General features: G+C 47.2%; 1 protein-coding gene across 1 annotated transcript; it reads left to right on the top strand.

Moving 5' to 3' along the window:
- The first annotated feature begins 6,818 nt into the window (after positions 1 to 6,818).
- Positions 6,819 to 10,811, top strand: LOC309399314 (torsin-1B-like). Its single transcript, XM_081967030.1, has 5 exons — positions 6,819 to 7,031; positions 7,432 to 7,697; positions 8,540 to 8,715; positions 9,443 to 9,570; positions 9,986 to 10,811. Exons 1-5 carry the CDS (start codon positions 6,842 to 6,844, stop codon positions 10,225 to 10,227), a joined length of 1,002 nt encoding a protein of 333 aa, XP_081823156.1. The 5' UTR covers positions 6,819 to 6,841; the 3' UTR covers positions 10,228 to 10,811.
- Positions 10,812 to 18,567: the final 7,756 nt, after the last annotated feature.

The following is an 18,567-nucleotide window of genomic DNA, read 5'->3' as shown; positions in this document are numbered from 1 at the left end:
CTAAGACTCAGCCCAGCTTGCTTCTCCCTTCCCTTCCCACCAGCTGCTCTGCTTCCGCTCCTGCTATTGTAAGCAAGAGGTCTTCTACGAGAGAGCCGAGCTGGGGGACTTCGCCTGGTGTCTTCCACTCTTCATTTGATATGAAGAGCCTGGTTGCCCAACTGTGACCACGGAAGGTAACACCCGAGTTACCCAGATGGAGAGATCTGGGCAAGGCTTTGCAAAGAGAAGAGCAACCCAAGATGAGGCTGGATCAGGAGGATAAGCCATACGACGAACAGTTGTGGGAACTGGTCTAGTCTAGTGAAAAGAAGGACCGGGGAGACAAGATAGCAGTCTTCCAATATCTCAGGGTCTTCCATAAAGAAGGGTGGGGGTCAACCCATTCACCACAGCGGTTGAAGGCAGGACAAGAGGCAATGGATGGAAACTCATCAAGGAGAGAAGCAACAGAGAACCAAGGAGGAATTTCCTGGCAGTTTCCTACGCAGCATATTTTTCGCCCCACGTTCCATCCCAGTATGAAAAAGCAGGAGGTGTTTAGCTCTTTACTGAATGGAGCCATTTTCTGTGATCTGTGCTCTTTGGTGATACTAAGGCATGGATTAAAAATAATTGTTTTAATTAATAAACCAATTAGGAATTAAGTCACTACTAAGGGGAGTAAGGATTATTAAAGCATTTGTTCATGCTGCCCCCTGGTGGTAGGAAAAAAAACTCCTTATAAACTGCATGAATGCCACATTTCTTACCACCAGAAATAAAGGGGAAAAAATCTGATAGTTTAATTTAATATCAGGGATATTCCTAATTAATTTAGGGATAAAACCCCTCTCCACCTACCATTACATAATATTGAAAATGTCTTCGCAGTCCTGAACAATGGTAGGCTTTCTCATAAGACACACAGACTTCAACTCCCAGGATTCCCTTGCTTGGCCGAGGAATTCTGGAAAGTTGAAGTATTGAGTTGAGGGATTCAGAGGGCAACCAGGTTGGTGCCATTGTCATCCGCCTCTAAGTGAATCCAGAAGTCTTCCTCAATGTTGGATTGGTGCCAGTTTGTTGAGAAGATGAAGCCAGCAGCCGTTCTTCTTTGAAGATGCCAACCACAGATCCTGAAGAACCAGAAGATCCATTGGAAGGAGGAGGCGCCAAGGGAGGTTTTCCCTCGGAGAAACTAGAGAGCTCCAAGGAATTGGAGTATGTTGGCTTGCTGGTCACATCCCAGATTTCCACCCAGGGAGAGCAGACAACTCCTCCCATCATTGATCCAGGAAGTCAGAACCAACTTACAAGAATGGAGGCACTTTGGACTCACTGGTGTGCTCAAGAGGGCCTATTCAGTTGGTCCAAGTCCTTCCACTTTGCCTTCAAGACCAGGGAAGGTTGGAGAAGTGCTTACAAACCCATCGTTCAGTGAGATTGTCCTTCAAGGATCCATGAAGGTCTCAGCTTTGCTTCACCCAAGAGCCAGCCAGACCCCCAAATCCACGTCTAGATGGTGGTTCTGGATTCCGGTCAGAGAAACGTTGGATCTGTTGCATCAAAAGCAAAGCAAGGAAGCCAGGATGAGCTGGACAGAGTGGCAAGGATCTCTCTTTGAAACCGGATGGCATTGATTGACACTATGCAGGAAGCAACTTCTGGGAGGGGGGAGTTGGAGGAGGAGGAAAATTAAGACAAGAGGAAGAAGAGGAGGAAATGAATGAGAAGTAAGAGGAGGAAGAAGGGGAAAGAGAAGAAGAGGAAGAAGAAGAAGAAGATGAAAAGATGAAAAAGAAGAGAAGAAGATGAAAAAAGAAGAGGAAGAAGGGAGGAGGAGGAAAGAATGAGAAGGAGGAGGAAGAGAATGAGGAAGAGGGAAGGGGAGGAGGAAAATGAAAAGAAGATGAATGAGAAGAGAAAAAAGAAGAAGAAGGAGTAGGAGGAAAAGAATGAGAAGTAATAGGAAGAAGGGGAAGAGAATAGGAGGAAGAGGAAGAGAATAAAGAAGAGGGAGGGGGAGGAGGAAGAAGAAAAAGAGGATGAGGAAGATAGCAAGAAGTAGTAGTAGTAGGATGGTAGCAAGGGTAGTAGAAAAAAGAAGCCAGTATGTTGAGCCTAATCATTCCCTTTTAGGTTGAAATAAATGTTATCTCTTCCCAGCTCCTCTTTAAGAAACTACGTTACCCTGTTCCTTTACTAGATGGATAGACTACACCCCTCTTTGAAACAGGTCTACCCTAGACCCACATTCGCACAAGACCAACTGCATGCAGGCCAGGTAGTCCTTGCCTGCAGGCATTCCTTTAGCCACCATTTGAACATACAACGGCACTGGGGGAAAATCAGGGGGTTTTTTTGTCCCACCCAACTGTGGTTCTAAGTTGAGGACTCCCTGTAAGCCATGTGGCGGTTTAAGATGCTAAGAGCATCGCTTGATTTCACACTTGGAATCTGTTACACCCAAAATGGTTGAGTGGCTAGGCAACTACCGCCAGCTGCTGATCTTAGCCCATCTTCTGACCCCATTTTTGTTCGGGTGGCATGGAATTTTGCCCAAAGATGCCAAACGGCCTTTTCTAGGAATGGCGCCTTCCAAAGCTGCCAGATTTCAGCTTCCAAAATCTTCTGGAATTCCACACTGAGAAATCGAGGGGAGGTGCAATTTTCCCCCTCCCTGAATTGACAAGAAGGCCAGATCCTCTCTTACCTGTCTCCCAAGGGTGGGGCCCTGCCTTTTTCTGCACCGACACATTGAACGCAGCTCATTTGCACACCAGCGGCAGACTTTTGCATGGCCTGACACAGCTAAATAATTGATTTGCATCTTGGCTGGGAGGACGGGATCTGGTTTCAAAAAGCTCCCGGGTCCTTTTTCCTTGCCAACCCCATTCAAATTAGATGAATATTTATTTCCCTCTGTCTCACGTACGTACATTTCCCAAAGCTTCCCTCAGCTGCTGTTATTCACCACAGTTGAGCCTCAACTTACAACACTTTGTTTAGTGACCGTTCAAAATGACAACGGGACTTTAAAAAAGGGACTTAGGATTGTTTTTCACATTGGTGACCATCGGAGTTATCAAAATTCAAACACTTGGCAACTGACATATACTTATGACGGTTGCAGTGATCCCCTTTTGCGACCTTCTGACAAGCAAAGTCAATGGGGAAGCCGGGTTCACTTAACAACCGTGTTACTATTTTAAGAACTGCAGTGATTCACTTAATGGCTGTGTTAAGAAAGGTCATAAAATCGGGCAAAACATATTTAAAAAACTGATTCACTTAGCAACAGAAATGTTGGTCTCAATTGTGGTTGAAAGTTGAGAACTACCTGTAATGTTGACCATTTTTAAGCTATAGTTTAAAAAAATCGGGTATTAAGATTGAGAATACTTGTCCTAAGTCCACCTTCGCCCACAAACGAACTAGTCCTTGACTTATAACTGCAAGTGAGAACAGAAGTTTCATTGTTAACACCCCTCTAAGGCCAAACAAGAGGTGGCTTAATGCATTGTGTGGACCTGTCCATCTCGGGGTTTACAGGAACATCTCACAGAACATAGAATCATAGTTGGAAGGGACCTTGGAGGTCTTCTAGTCCAACCCCCTGCTCGGGCAGGAAACCCTATACAATTTCAGACAAAAGGTTGTCCAATCTCTTCTTTAAAACTTCCATTGCTGGAGCATTCACAACTTCTGGAGGCAAGTTGTTCCACTGATTAATTGTTCTGTCAGGAAATGTCTCCTTAATTCTAAGTTGCTTCTCTCCTTGATTAATTTCCATCCATTGTTTCTTGTCCTGTCTCCAGGTGCTTTGGCGAATAGGTTGACCCACTCTTGTCTGTGATAGCTCTTGTGTCAGTCTCAAGAAGCTTCCACATAATTTACCTTCCAATTTAGGTGCAACTACAAACTCTTTGACTGGGAGGCCCTAACGTACAGTTTTCTCAACCATAGCAATTCCAAGATGTTGCGGACATCAATTCCCAGAATTCTGGGAGTTGAAGTCCAGACATCTTAAAGAGTTGCCAAGGTTTGTTTGTTGACTACATGATTTAGTATGTCACCGATGGTTGGGAGATGCTTCCTTGTGGCTGGACCTGAGCCTTGTAGGAAGGGTAGCTGTCCAAGGTGCTGGAAAGTCACCATTGACACATTGACCAAAAAAAAGGCTGGAAAAGTTTCTGGTTTCGTGAGACAGCAGAAAGCTCAGATTTTTTTGCAGATACCTGTTATGCAATATGGAAAGGTGAATTGGCTTCAGAGGATGGCGATTTAGAGCTGAGGGGTCCCTTTACATACACTTTCAGCTATCCCCCCCCCCCGCCTTACCGGCTAAGCAACATGGGGCCTGAAATCCAAGACTTCTAGAATGTGTGAAGTCTATAAAGGTTGCTTGAACTTTTTAGTTTACATAGAGGGCATATTATTGAGTGATGGATGGATCAATAAGCGTCACTCAGATAGCGTAATCAGGGTTCCAATGTAATGGTTACTTTTGCTCAATGTTTTAGGGATGAGGAGAAATTGATTTCCAAAATTCCCAATTTGCCCAGCAGAATCAGGAGGGCAACCTTGAAAATACCAGCCTTGAAAAAGTTACTGATTGATTGTTTTATGGGTCGATGGATATTATTTTATTAAATTTGCCCAATTTCAATTCCATGGAGTGCCAGGACCTGAATATTGGATGTATTCTTTTAGAAAGCGCATTTGAGATTCATTGGTCCAGAAATTGTCCCAGAAGCCCTGTTTTGATCTGTTAAAGGTTACAGAATGAGTGTTTTAAGGGTAGGCCAAAGTTGTTTTATTAAATGTGCTGTTTTTTCAATTCAACGGAGACCTAGCTCCTGAAATTAGGTGGTACCTGGTTCAATGGTAGTAACTGTCAGAGGGATCTTGATTGTCCTAGTGGACAACCATTTCAGTGTGAGCCAGCCGTGTGCAGCAGCTGCCAAAAAAGCCAACACAGTTCTAGGCTGCATCAACAGAGGGAGAGAATCAAGATCACGTGAAGGGTTAATTCCACTTTGTAATGCTTTGGTAAGGCCACACCTGGAATATGACATCCAGTTTTGGTTGCCATGGTGTAAAAAAGTTGCTGAGACTCTAGAAAGAGTGCAGAGAAGAGCAACAAAGATGATTAGGGGACTGGAGATTAAAACATATGAAGAACGGTTGCAGAAACTGGGTAGGTCTAGTTTAATGAAAAGAAGGACTAGGGAAGACATGATAGCAGTCTTCCAATATCTCAGGAGCTGCCACCAAGAAGAGGCAGTCAAGGTATTCTCCAAAGCACCTGAGGGCAGGACAAGAAGCAATGGGTGGAAACTAATCAAGGAGAGAAGCAATTTAGAACTAAGGAGAAATTTCATGGCAGTGGAACAGTTAATCCATGGAACTACTTGCCTCCAGAAGTTGTGAATGCTCCAACAATGGAGGTTTTTAAGAAGATGTTGGATATCCATTTGCCTGAAGTGGTGTAGGGTTTCCTGCCTAGGCAGGAGGTTGGACTAAAAGACCTCCAAGGTCCCTTCCTACTCTGCTATTCTATTCTATTCTAAATTTGGGTGCATTCTGTCAGTTTTAGTCCATTTGAGATCTTTTGATTCAAAAATTGTCCTACGAAGCAGCGTTTTTGCTAGTTAAAGTTTATATAAAGAGAGTTTTAGTAGTAGATAGATAAGCTTTCCATTGTGGAAGTAGTATTTACTTTAGGAGCTTTCCAACGTGTCTTGTGTGTGTCATATTACTTCCCCGTTTACTCAGGGTTTACCCAAAGTTTGCTTTGCAGGGACAGAGTTTATGTCAAGTTTACACATGACCTAAAACAAACCTGTTTGGACAGGGGCGTAGGGAATGCTGCCCTTTGCACCTTATCCCTGTGTGACGGGTTTGGCAAACGGGGATTAGAAAGGGAAAACTGATGAGCAGGAAACTGCAGCAAGGCTTGCTGGGAGATGTAGTCAGGAGAGCTTGGGTCACTTGTCATATCCCACTAAGATAAGCCATCATGAATTTTATGTGGGTCTGAACATGACTGCTAAGCCCTAAATTAAAGATAAGGCTATTATAGAATCTAGTCATTCAACAAATCCTGATCCAACAAGCCACAACTCAATAAGCCAGAATCCAATAGCCCAGAATCTAACAAGTCATGCTGTGAAGTAGTGGTGAAATTCAGTTTTTTTTTACTACCGGTTCTGTGGGCGTGGCTTGGTGGGTGTGGCAGGGGAAGGATATTGCAAGATCCCCATTCCCTCCCCCCCACTCTGGGGCCAGTCAGAGGTGGTATTTGCCAGTTCTCCGAACTACTGAACATTTCTGCTACCGGTTCTCCAGAACCTGTCAGAAGCTGCTGGATTTCACCCCTGCTGTGAAGGATGGCCAGACTCACACCATTAAAGTTGTTCTTGAGCTCATACATTGTGCTAGTTGCTTTTTATCCTGTGGTTTCCATCAGCTGTTTGGAGTGTTTTTTGAACCCAGCCATGTTGGCTAATTGATAGTTTAATACACAGCACAAGGTCAAGGATTGATTTGGCATGTGGGAGCCATTGTTTAAAGATTGTCTGAAATCAAATTGATTATGAGCATTGACAAGCCTCTTACGACAGGCTGTACAGGTAGTCCTCGACTTACAATACAACACTTCTTTTAGTGACTTCTCAAAGTTACAATGCAGCCAGTTGGAGCTGCCTGGTTTTTGGTTTGCAAAGCTGTCATTCCGAGGCCGGCCGCCAGAGGGCTGGGGCGCCGTGGAGCAAGACGCCGGCGCCTGCGCGCAGAGCCGGGCGGAAGCGCTGCCGCGGGGCGTTGCGGGAGTAGTAGTCGCGGGCGAGAGACGGCCATGGGGCGGCCGGCGAGGCTGGTAGCGCTGGTGCTGGCGGGGGCGCTGCGGGCGGTGGCGCTGGAGCCGATCAGCACCGCCGTGGCCATCGGGGCGGCCTCCGTCCTCACCGGCTTCCTGGCCAAGCCTCGCTTCTTCTGCGCCTTCCTGGAGTGCTGCCCGCCCGACGACCATCGCCCCGACCCCGCAGGTATCGGATGTTCCATTATGCACAGCCAGGGATGGGAAGGCCGGTCCTGCCCTCCGTCCCCGGGAATCTCTGGGGGAGCACACCTCCCATGCTTCCCAGCATCTCTGCGCACCTGCTTTAGGCAGATGGGACTCCATCTTCTATCCTCCCCAGCCCCTCTCTACTCGTCTTAAGTGTACTGGAGGACCGTCTTCCATCCTCCCCAAGTAATCTTCCTCACAAATCGCTCCATGGGAGCATCGGAGTACATTTCCCATCCTCCCCAGCCTCCCTCTGCACCTCTTCAGTGTATAGGAATCCATTTGTAGAGGAGTCTGGGGGTTTAAAGTTTAGAGCTGCTTCACAGTCCTTCCTTCCTTGGCTTCCTTGCTTCCTTTTCCCTTCCCTTCTCTCTCCGCAGCCCTCCAACAGTCCCTGGATGAGAGGCTCTTCGGGCAGCACGTGGGCCAAGAGGTCATCCTGAAGGCGCTGACCGGCTTCATCCACAACCCCAACCCCAAGAAGCCGCTGGTCCTCTCGCTGCACGGCTGGGCTGGGACGGGCAAGAACTTTGTCAGCCAGATCATCGCCGAGAACCTTTTCCCGGCTGGGCTGAAGAGCAAATTCGTGCACCTGTTTCTTTCCACGTTGCATTTCCCCCACGAGCACCTGGTCCCTCTCTACAAGGTGAGGGCAAAAGCGGAGTTGCTTCGGCTCGGGGCCAAAAGGAGCCCCTTTTTCGCTGCATCTATGTCAGAATTACAGCTGCTTCCCGGCTGGGGTTGTGTCCATTTTACAGAGAGGAAGTCTTGCGTGCAGCCCTGAGAATTGGGACTAAGGACCCCCAACCCACTCCCCAATATTAAGGGAAGGAAGGGAGGTAGAAAGCAACAGTTGCTGTTGTGGCTTGGTGGCGTCTCCAGGACTCGTGGGAGGCTGGTCAGCCAAGCAGGAAATGCTATTTATTTGTCCTCTGGGGATCTTCCAGGACAGAGCAAAAAAACAAAACAGGCTAAGCTGGTTCCACAGGGTGTTGAAATCCCCTTTTGTAAAAGAATAATAATATCATCATCATCATTTTGTGACTTCTAGAAATGACGAACTGATTGGAAGGAGGAAGCCGAGAAGAATAGAAAGCAAAACTTTAAACGTTCTGTGTATTTATTGTTAAGGATTCTTAGGTAGACCTACTGCCCCAATTGAGCCTAAAATTTATGTTGCTAAGCGAGAGTTGTTAGATGAACTTTGCCCGATAGCCCCGGGACCCTGCGACCGTCATAAATATGAGTTGGTTGCCGAGGGTCTGAATTTTGAATGTGTGACTGTGGGGATGCTGCAGAGGTCGTAAGTGTGAAAAAATGGACATAAGTCACTTTTTTCGGTGCCGTTGTAACTTTGAACAGTCAGTAAATGACCTTTGTTGAATTTCACCGAAGCCTGTGAGTTAACGGATTGAATCTGGAGAGTGGATCCCGATGGAAACGGGGAGGTGGATCTTTGCCCGACTTCCTGCTCCTTCTGGTTTCCAGGACCAGCTGCAGAAATGGATCCGGGGTAACATCAGCGCCTGTGAGAAGTCCGTCTTCATCTTTGACGAAATGGATAAGCTGCACCCGGGGCTGATTGACGCCATCAAACCCTTCCTGGATTACTACGAGCAGATCGACGGTGTGTCGTACCGGAGAGCCATCTTCATCTTCCTCAGGTGCTGCTGGCAGACCTGCCCTCGTAAGGAGTGAATCAGAGTTTGTTCTAACCGGAGGGGAATATGCCCTCCAGCGTTTCCCTCCCATCTAACCTGAGATATAAGTGCTATGAAAGACGGCAGATATAATCCTCAATTTAGCACCACAATTGAACGCCCCAAATGTCTGGGGTTTCCAGAGAGAAAGCTTCAGCCAGGATCTCTGCCATGTTGATAGCTACTCTTGATGGTTCTTGATGAACATATCTTATTTTTCTTTATGTGTCCTGAGAGCACCTGCACCAAAGACAAATTCCTTGTGTGGCCCAAAAAGAATTCTCTTCTCTTCCTTATTCCATTCTGTTCTATTCAATTCCATTCCATTTTCTATTCTATTTTGTATTCTATATTCCAGTTCCACCCCACTCTACTCCATTCTTATGGTACAGGCAGGAGTTCAACAGGGATGGGAATACATCATTTGTGGCATTATCCCCCTCCCCGAGGGGTTTAGAGATGACTTTTTTCATCTTAAACTACAGGAATTCCTGCTGCTGACTTTTGAAAAATGCACCCTGAAATTCAAATTCAGGATCAAGGCTGCGTAGAATGGAACTGTGGGCAACTTTGGCACTGAGGCTGCTGGTTGCCCCCCTGTTGTCTTAAGCAATCCGTGGGCCCAGTGGGAGGTAGGAAAAGGCTTGTAATGCTGGCTTGTTTGTTTTTCCCAACCTCTACATTCCCACAGTAATGCGGGAGGCGACCTGATCACGAGAGTCGCACTAGAGTTTTGGAGGAGTGGCCGGGAGAGGGAAGAGATCCAGCTGAAAGACTTGGAAGTGGTCCTGTCTTTGGGCGTTTTCAATAACCGGAACAGTGAGTAGTGATCTTGGATTTGCCCTCCGTTGGCTGTTTTCACCTCCCAAATCCCATGCAGGAAAGCCAGTTTTCTAGGTTCCCAGGGTGGCTGAAAGAGTTTGTCCTGAAATTGGGGAAAGTTGAAACTAGATAGATAGATAAGATGATAGATAGATAGTTTCATCCAACATCAGTACCTGAAAAGGCAGGCTGAAGACTGAAGTTTTCAATCAATACCTTCTGGAAATAATGACAGGCATCTCCCAAACCTATTTAGGGAGAACATTGCAGGAAGAAGAGGGAGCCATCACCGATAAGGCCCCGCTACAAATGCCGCTTGTGTAGCAGGAGGTCTTTAGCGGTCATAACGGAAACCGGTCGTGGATTTCCTTCCAAACTTTCCCCCTTTTCACACCTCTGGTCCCTCCCGCAGGTGGCTTGTGGCACAGCAGCCTGATCGACCGAAACCTCATCGATTACTTTGTGCCTTTCCTTCCCCTGGAGTACAAGCACGTCAAAATGTGTATCCGGGCGGAGATGAAATCCCGCGGCAACTTCATCGATGAAGAGATCGTCGAAAAGGTGGCCGAGGAGATGACCTTTTTCCCCAAGGAGGAGAAGATCTACTCGGACAAAGGCTGCAAAACCGTGCAGACTAAGCTGGATTTCTATTAAGGATTTCTATTTTTTTAAGGGCCCCCCAAAACAGGGGGAAGAAAATATTTGTAACAATTTCTGCTGTTTATGCACATTTAAAAAACAAACAAAAAAGAGGCAAGTCTCTGGATAGGCACTTTTTAAAAAGTTTGGGGAGGTTTTTTTTACAGCCCATGGAAGCTTTTGGGGGGCATTGTTCCTTCTTCCTCAGATGTGATCACCCTGAAAACATTGCTCTGGGCATCTTCCACTGTGCTGCACTTTTTAACATTCACTAAGGTGTAGAAGATATAATTCGATCTATTGGAGGGGAATTGTAGAGAGTTACTATATTCCTAACAGTCTGACTGAACTAAACGGAGGTCTTGAGCTGACTGTTTATGAATTAAAACCACTAAATGTTGTTACATGAGATCTGTCTTCCCCTCCCCCCCCCCCCAAATACTTATTTGAGAATTTCAGGTTAGAGAAAGGTCAAAAGCAGAGTGTGCCTTCTTAAGTCAATATTGATGAGGGTCACGTTGTCAAATCAGGGTGTCTTGTAGGCCAATTTGATTCAATAGTTCCTAAGCCTCTTGCTCAAGGTCCTGTTCCATCGGGGGGGGGGGGGGAATAGTTTCTCCTTTATCTGACAATCATTCTTGTCTCGGGATCAAACTCCTGGTCCTTGTGAAGTTTACGGATGGAAAAATAGCTCAGAAGCCTCTTGAGGCGATGGAGGGGTGCAGCTATGCTGAAGGACCCATCCAGTTTGGGGGGGGGGGGGAAGAGTATAAGCCTTCCCTTTATCTGCCAGTCATCTTTTTCTCTGGACCAAGCTTCCAGTCCTCATGAGGTTTGCACAGAAGTTGATTTTCCTATGCATGGGCTACTAAGAATCCAGGTTTGGGGGTTGGGGGGGGAGAGTTGCAATTGCAGTGGTCACTAACTCAACTTTCTGTGGTTTGCACAGCTACCTAAAATTAAGCAACGGGGCAAATTGGGTGTGTAATTTACTTCAGCCACCTCACATTTTTTTAACAGAAGCAGCTTTAAAGAAATGTATTTTTTTAATGACTGTTTTATATGTAGAACACTAGAGTGATTATATGATTGAATGCAACTTTGGGGGGGGGGGGGGAGAATGAAAAATAATAATAAATGAGTGATGAAGAAGATTTGGGTTGAATCTTGCTTTTTTCCCCAGTTGCCAGACTATTACAATTTTTCCTAACCTGCCAGGACAATGTTTTCCAACAATTTCTGCTCCTAGCAGTTGTACAGGTAGCCCTCGACTTACAACAGTTTGTTTACTGACCTTTCAATCGATGGCAAAAAAGTTGAAGCTTCTCCCATAAATAAAGCGGAAGGATTGAGAGTCAGTCACACGGTCGTTAAGTGAATCTGGCTTCCCGGTTGACTTTCCTTGTCAGGAGGTCGCAAAAGGAGATCACGTGACGCCAGGACACGGAAACTCTTAAATAGGAGTCAGTTGCCAGCAGTCTGAATCCCATGGGGATGCTGCAAAGGTTGTAAGTGTGAAAAATGGACATAAGTCACTTTCTTATAGTTTAGGAGAAACCCTCCCATACGACCACCTCTTACAACACTAGGCAACACAGTGTCAACAGCAGAGACCTTCAAAGGTTCTACCATCTCTCAAGACCTAAAATGGACACACCTAACATCAAAAACGTCATCAAAAAAGCACAACAAAGGAGGTTCTATCCATTAGGCTGCTCCTAAATGTGTGAGTGGTGTGTGTGTGTGTGTGTTTATGTGAATCTGGCATAAATGATTCCTCGCATTCACGGTGGTGTGGGCGCATGGAGGGTTAACACCATCTCCTTTAACCTGATGGATTAGTCCATTTAGGAAAGGGGTGGTGGTGGTATTATCCACATCCCCAAATAGGAGGGGTTTGCCCTGCCCTAGGGTCATATTTGCAGGAGGCTCCTGGGGAAAGGGGTCTCGGGGGATGTGGCCACTGTGTATATGCTGTAACATTTGGCAAAGAAGCCAAATGGAGTGGCTTATTTTCATTCTTCCCTTTCTTCCCTTTGGCGAGAGCTCACAGCGGCCACAGAAGAGGCTGTCAGGAATAGAAATGTTAGCTTCATTTTTAATAGGGCATTGAGGATGGCAAAACAGGGAGTGCTGCCCTTCTGTGGCCAGATATGTCCATGACATTTTATTTTTCTAAGGTATAGCAGAAAAGGTTACAGGATAGATTGGATAAAACAGAGATAGAAGATTAATAGGGATGGAAAATAATTAGCAGTTTCAAACACTTTATTGTTCCTTTAACACTAAGCATCGCATCTCCCAAGCACAACCCAGCTGCCAGTTTGCACAACCATTCAAATCATAATACAGTCCTAAATATAAAATACAGTCCCTAAAGATGATACATAAAAATATCATACAATATTTTAAGGATGACAAAAGTCACATAATTGTAAAAATTATAAAAGCAACAATAAAATACCATGATGGGTTAAATGGTTCACTCATTGAAAATGACATTTTTGATATATAAAAAAAGTGAGATGTAAAAGAAACCACAGCTGTCATCGAAAGATTTATCTCAGAAGAAAGAAAACACAACTTTAATGTTGAAGCATTTTAATATCACAACTTAGTGAAGAGGTGATAGGAAAGGATACAATAAAAATAGGCAACAGATAAAATATCTTGTTTACCATAAGCACCACAGCTACTTAACAACAGAGTATGTCAGGAGTAAAACTCAGCTGCATTCCAAAAAATACATGTCAAACAGAATATTACCAAGCCTGAACCCTATTTAGAGATATTTCAGGACTAAAAAGTTGACAAATGTGACAAAAGAAATCAAAATTCTTGAGGTGAGGGCCACATACTGAGTGTCATGATTAAAATTTTACCAGTCGAAAACATAATATACATTTTCAACCACAGCCCAGGCTAAAATTATTCCAAGGTGGAAAACTAGAAACCTTTTACCAATAACTGGCTACAACCTAACATTAAAAAGAGCCTTTGAGGCCTTTTTTTCTGGTTCTAAGAACAATTGCCATGGCTAAATTTATGCCAGGCAGAAAACTATAACATCTATTCTAAATCACCAGCACACTTAGCATTAAAAAGGTCCGATGAGATGTTTTCTGATTTTAAGAACCAACATCCTGCCTAAGTTAAGCCAGGTCAGAAATCTACTCAGGATTTCAACGGCCTCATCTAGAATTAAAAAGGGCCACACAGATTGATTTACTATTTCCAGGAACTAATGTCTCACCCTAGCAAGAGTACTAACTAATTTATTGAGATGGCAACAACTTGTATTAAAGTGTGCCACCAGGTTTACTTTTGGTTCTAACAGATCTGGCTGCTAATGACCTTATTTCTAAGAATGTGAGGGAGCAGGAGTGGTGAGCCAAAATGATCCATTCCAGTTTGAGACTCATTTGGGGATCCTCAGGGACTGGGGGAGCCTTCTCTCTGAGCGCTCTGGACTCCCCCAGTGTGATTCACCCCCACCGCCCACTCAGGGACTGGAAGGCCTCCAGGGCGCCGTGGCATTTCCACCATCATGCGTGGGGGTCTGTTTTGACCACAGATGGAATCAGGAAAAGAAACCCCTCCCATCAACTCACCTGTGCTCATGCATGCAGGTAGGCAGGCTACGAATGTGGAGGAGGACTGGTGAGCCAAAATGATCCTCTCCAGTTTGAGACTCATTTGATCCTCAGAGACTGGGGTACCGGAAGGCCTCCAGGGCGCCGTGGCATTTCCACCATCATGTGTGGCGGTCTGTTCTGACCACAGATGGAATCAGGAAGGGGAACCCCTCCCATCAACTCACCTGTGCTCATGCATGCAGGTAGGCAGGCTACGAATGTGGAGGAGGACTGGTGATCCAAAAGATCCCCTTCCAGTTTGAGACTCATTTGGGGATCCTCAGGGACTGGGGGAGCCTTCTCCCTGAGCGCTCTAGGCTCCCCCAGTGTGATTCACCCCCACCGCCCACTCAGGGACTGGAAGGCCTCCAGGGCGCCGTGGCATTTCCACCATCATGCGTGGGGGTCTGTTTTGACCACAGATGGAATCAGGAAAAGAAACCCCTCCCATCAACTCACCTGTGCTCATGCATGCAGGTAGGCAGGCTACGAATGTGGAGGAGGACTGGTGATCCAAAAGATCCCCTTCCAGTTTGAGACTCATTTGGGGATCCTCAGGGACTGGGGGAGCCTTCTCCCTGAGCGCTCTCGGCTCCCCCAGTGTGATTCACCCCCACCGCCAACTCAGGGACTGGAAGGCCTCCAGGGCGCCGTGGCATTTCCACCATCATGCGTGTGGGTCTGTTTTGACCACAGATGGAATCAGGAAGGGGAACCCCTCCCATCAACTCACCTGTGCTCATGCATGCAGGTAGGCAGGTTACGAATGTGGAGGAGGACTGGTGATCCAAAAGATCCCCTTCCAGTTTGACTCATTTGGGGATCCTCAGGGACTGGGGGAGCCTTCTCCCTGAGCGCTCTAGGCTCCCCCAGTGTGATTCACCCCCATCGCCCATTCAGGGACTGGAAGGCCTCCAGGGCGCCGTGGCATTTCCACCATCATGCGTGGGGGTCTGTTTTGACCACAGATGGAATCAGGAAGGGGAACCCCTCCCATCAACTCACCTGTGCTCATGCATGCAGGTAGGCAGGCTACGAATGTGGAGGAGGACTGGTGATCCAAAAGATCCCCTTCCAGTTTGAGACTCATTTGGGGATCCTCAGGGACTGGGGGAGCCTTCTCCCTGAGCGCTCTAGGCTCCCCCAGTGTGATTCACCCCCATCGCCCACTCAGGGACTGGAAGGCCTCCAGGGCGCCGTGGCATTTCCATCATAATGCGTGGGTGTCTGTTTTGACCACAGATGGAATCAGGAAGGGGAACCCCTCCCATCAACTCACCTGTGCTCATGCATGCAGGTAGGCAGGCTACGAATGTGGAGGAGGACTGGTGATCCAAAAGATCCCCTTCCAGTTTGACTCATTTGGGGATCCTCAGGGACTGGGGGAGCCTTCTCCCTGAGCCCTCTCAGCTCCCCCAGTGTGATTCACCCCCACCGCCCACTCAGGGACTGGAAGGCCTCCAGGGCGCCGTGGCATTTCCATCATAATGCGTGGGGGTCTGTTTTGACCACAGATGGAATCATGAAGGGGAACCCCTCCCATCAACTCACCTGTGCTCATGCATGCAGGTAGGCAGGTTACGAATGTGGAGGAGGACTGGTGATCCAAAAGATCCCCTTCCAGTTTGAGACTCATTTGGGGATCCTCAGGGACTGGGGGAGCCTTCACCCTGAGCGCTCTAGGCTCCCCCAGTGTGATTCACCCCCATCGCCCATTCAGGGACTGGAAGGCCTCCAGGGCGCCGTGGCATTTCCACCATCATGCGTGGGGATCTGTTTTGACCACAGATGGAATCAGGAAGGGGAACCCCTCCCATCAACTCACCTGTGCTCATGCATGCAGGTAGGCAGGCTACGAATGTGGAGGAGGACTGGTGATCCAAAAGATCCCCTTCCAGTTTGAGACTCATTTGGGGATCCTCAGGGACTGGGGGAGCCTTCTCCCTGAGCGCTCTCGGCTCCCCCAGTGTGATTCACCCCCACCGCCAACTCAGGGACTGGAAGGCCTCCAGGGCGCCGTGGCATTTCCACCATCATGCGTGTGGGTCTGTTTTGACCACAGATGGAATCAGGAAGGGGAACCCCTCCCATCAACTCACCTGTGCTCATGCATGCAGGTAGGCAGGTTACGAATGTGGAGGAGGACTGGTGATCCAAAAGATCCCCTTCCAGTTTGACTCATTTGGGGATCCTCAGGGACTGGGGGAGCCTTCTCCCTGAGCGCTCTAGGCTCCCCCAGTGTGATTCACCCCCATCGCCCATTCAGGGACTGGAAGGCCTCCAGGGCGCCGTGGCATTTCCACCATCATGCGTGGGGGTCTGTTTTGACCACAGATGGAATCAGGAAGGGGAACCCCTCCCATCAACTCACCTGTGCTCATGCATGCAGGTAGGCAGGCTACGAATGTGGAGGAGGACTGGTGATCCAAAAGATCCCCTTCCAGTTTGAGACTCATTTGGGGATCCTCAGGGACTGGGGGAGCCTTCTCCCTGAGCGCTCTAGGCTCCCCCAGTGTGATTCACCCCCATCGCCCACTCAGGGACTGGAAGGCCTCCAGGGCGCCGTGGCATTTCCATCATAATGCGTGGGTGTCTGTTTTGACCACAGATGGAATCAGGAAGGGGAACCCCTCCCATCAACTCACCTGTGCTCATGCATGCAGGTAGGCAGGCTACGAATGTGGAGGAGGACTGGTGATCCAAAAGATCCCCTTCCAGTTTGACTCATTTGGGGATCCTCAGGGACTGGGGGAGCCTTCTCCCTGAGCCCTCTCAGCTCCCCCAGTGTGATTCACCCCCACCGCCCACTCAGGGACTGGAAGGCCTCCAGGGCGCCGTGGCATTTCCATCATAATGCGTGGGGGTCTGTTTTGACCACAGATGGAATCATGAAGGGGAACCCCTCCCATCAACTCACCTGTGCTCATGCATGCAGGTAGGCAGGTTACGAATGTGGAGGAGGACTGGTGATCCAAAAGATCCCCTTCCAGTTTGAGACTCATTTGGGGATCCTCAGGGACTGGGGGAGCCTTCACCCTGAGCGCTCTAGGCTCCCCCAGTGTGATTCACCCCCATCGCCCATTCAGGGACTGGAAGGCCTCCAGGGCGCCGTGGCATTTCCACCATCATGCGTGGGGGTCTGTTTTGACCACAGATGGAATCAGGAAGGGGAACCCCTCCCATCAACTCACCTGTGCTCATGCATGCAGGTAGGCAGGCTACGAATGTGGAGGAGGACTGGTGATCCAAAAGATCCCCTTCCAGTTTGAGAATCATTTGGGGATCCTCAGGGACTGGGGGAGCCTTCTCTCTGAGCGCTCTCGGCTCCCCTAGTGTGATTCACCCCCACCGCCAACTCAGGGACTGGAAAGCCTCCTGCATCAGGAGGTGCCATGGCATTTTCACCATCATGCATGCATGGAGGTCTGCTTTGAGGGCAGATGGAATCAGGAGCAGTGCAGCCTTTCTCCTACGCTATGTTGGTATATGGGATGCTTTTGGGGCGCTCTCAAATTCTAAGAACTACAGCTATGGCTAACACTATACAATGAAATGCCTAATCACTACTTTTCTCGGACCATACTGACATTCTTCTTAGTTTTAATAACCATTGCCTGATCTAATCGCCAAGAAAATTAGGGAATCTTATATACATCATGGAACACACTTAGATTGAAAGAGAGTACTTGACCTTTTTTTCTGGTACCAGAAACCATCCCCACGAGTAAAACTACACCTTGCAAAAAAACAAGAAATTCTATCATCTATCAACAGACACAGACAGCATTAAAATGTATAGTATGTTGTAAAATTTCAGTGATTCTTCTACAGGTCAGTTTTGATTGACTGGTGAATTTGCAGTCTTGGCGAAGATCTTATTCATTCTTGCGTTCCATTCTTTCTTCTATTTCTATCAAAAACGCTGCAGGCTGACAATCGAATCTTCTGTCTTCTAAGATGGTACAGTACATGCCTTTGAGATTAAAAAAAATCAACGTTACTTCAGCTGCCACTGGAATTTTACTCCTAAGAATACACAATACATAGTGGTTACTTTACCTGGGCAAAACGAGCTATCAGTTAGTGGAGGGCCATTCCCCTCCCTCCATTATCCCCAAACATTGAAGAATACACGTCTCAGCTGTACTTACCTCACAGTGTGGAAGACGACATCAAAGCTGAGGGCTCACAGTCTTCGGCTGGGGACTTTTTCGTGTTCTTTTTCCTTCTTCTTTCGCTTTTGTTTCTTCCTCTGCCATGCCTATCAACGATTGTCTCTTTCAAAGAAAATTTGGCAGGTGCCATGCACGTGTTCCTCCTCTCAATCTCAGAAGTTCTAAAATCTTCTATAGTTCAATGGCCACACCTAGCTTTAAAAATGGCCATTGGAGTTTTCTTTCTGGTTCTAAGAACCGTCACCAGGGCTAAATTATGCCAGGCAAAAAGGTATAAAATCTATAATCGATCAGCGGCCACACCTAGCTTTAAAAATGGCCATTGGGGTTTTCTTTCTGGTTCCAAGAACCATTTGCCAGGGCTATATTTATGCCAGGCCAGAAAGATATGAAATATATTATCTACAGGTCAGTTTTAATTTACTGGGTGAAGTTGCATTCTTGGCGAAGGTCATATTCATTCTTGCGTTCCATTCTTCTATTTTTATCATCAACACTGCTGGCTGAAAACTCAGTCTTCTGTCTTCTAAGAGGGTGCAGCACAC

This window comes from Natrix helvetica, assembly GCF_964273705.1.
Source record: "Natrix helvetica genome assembly, chromosome: 15".
NCBI classification, from domain to species: Eukaryota; Metazoa; Chordata; class Lepidosauria; order Squamata; family Natricidae; genus Natrix; species Natrix helvetica.
The sequence above is the reverse complement of the archived record's forward strand: the minus strand, read 5'-3'. Positions and strand labels throughout refer to the sequence as shown.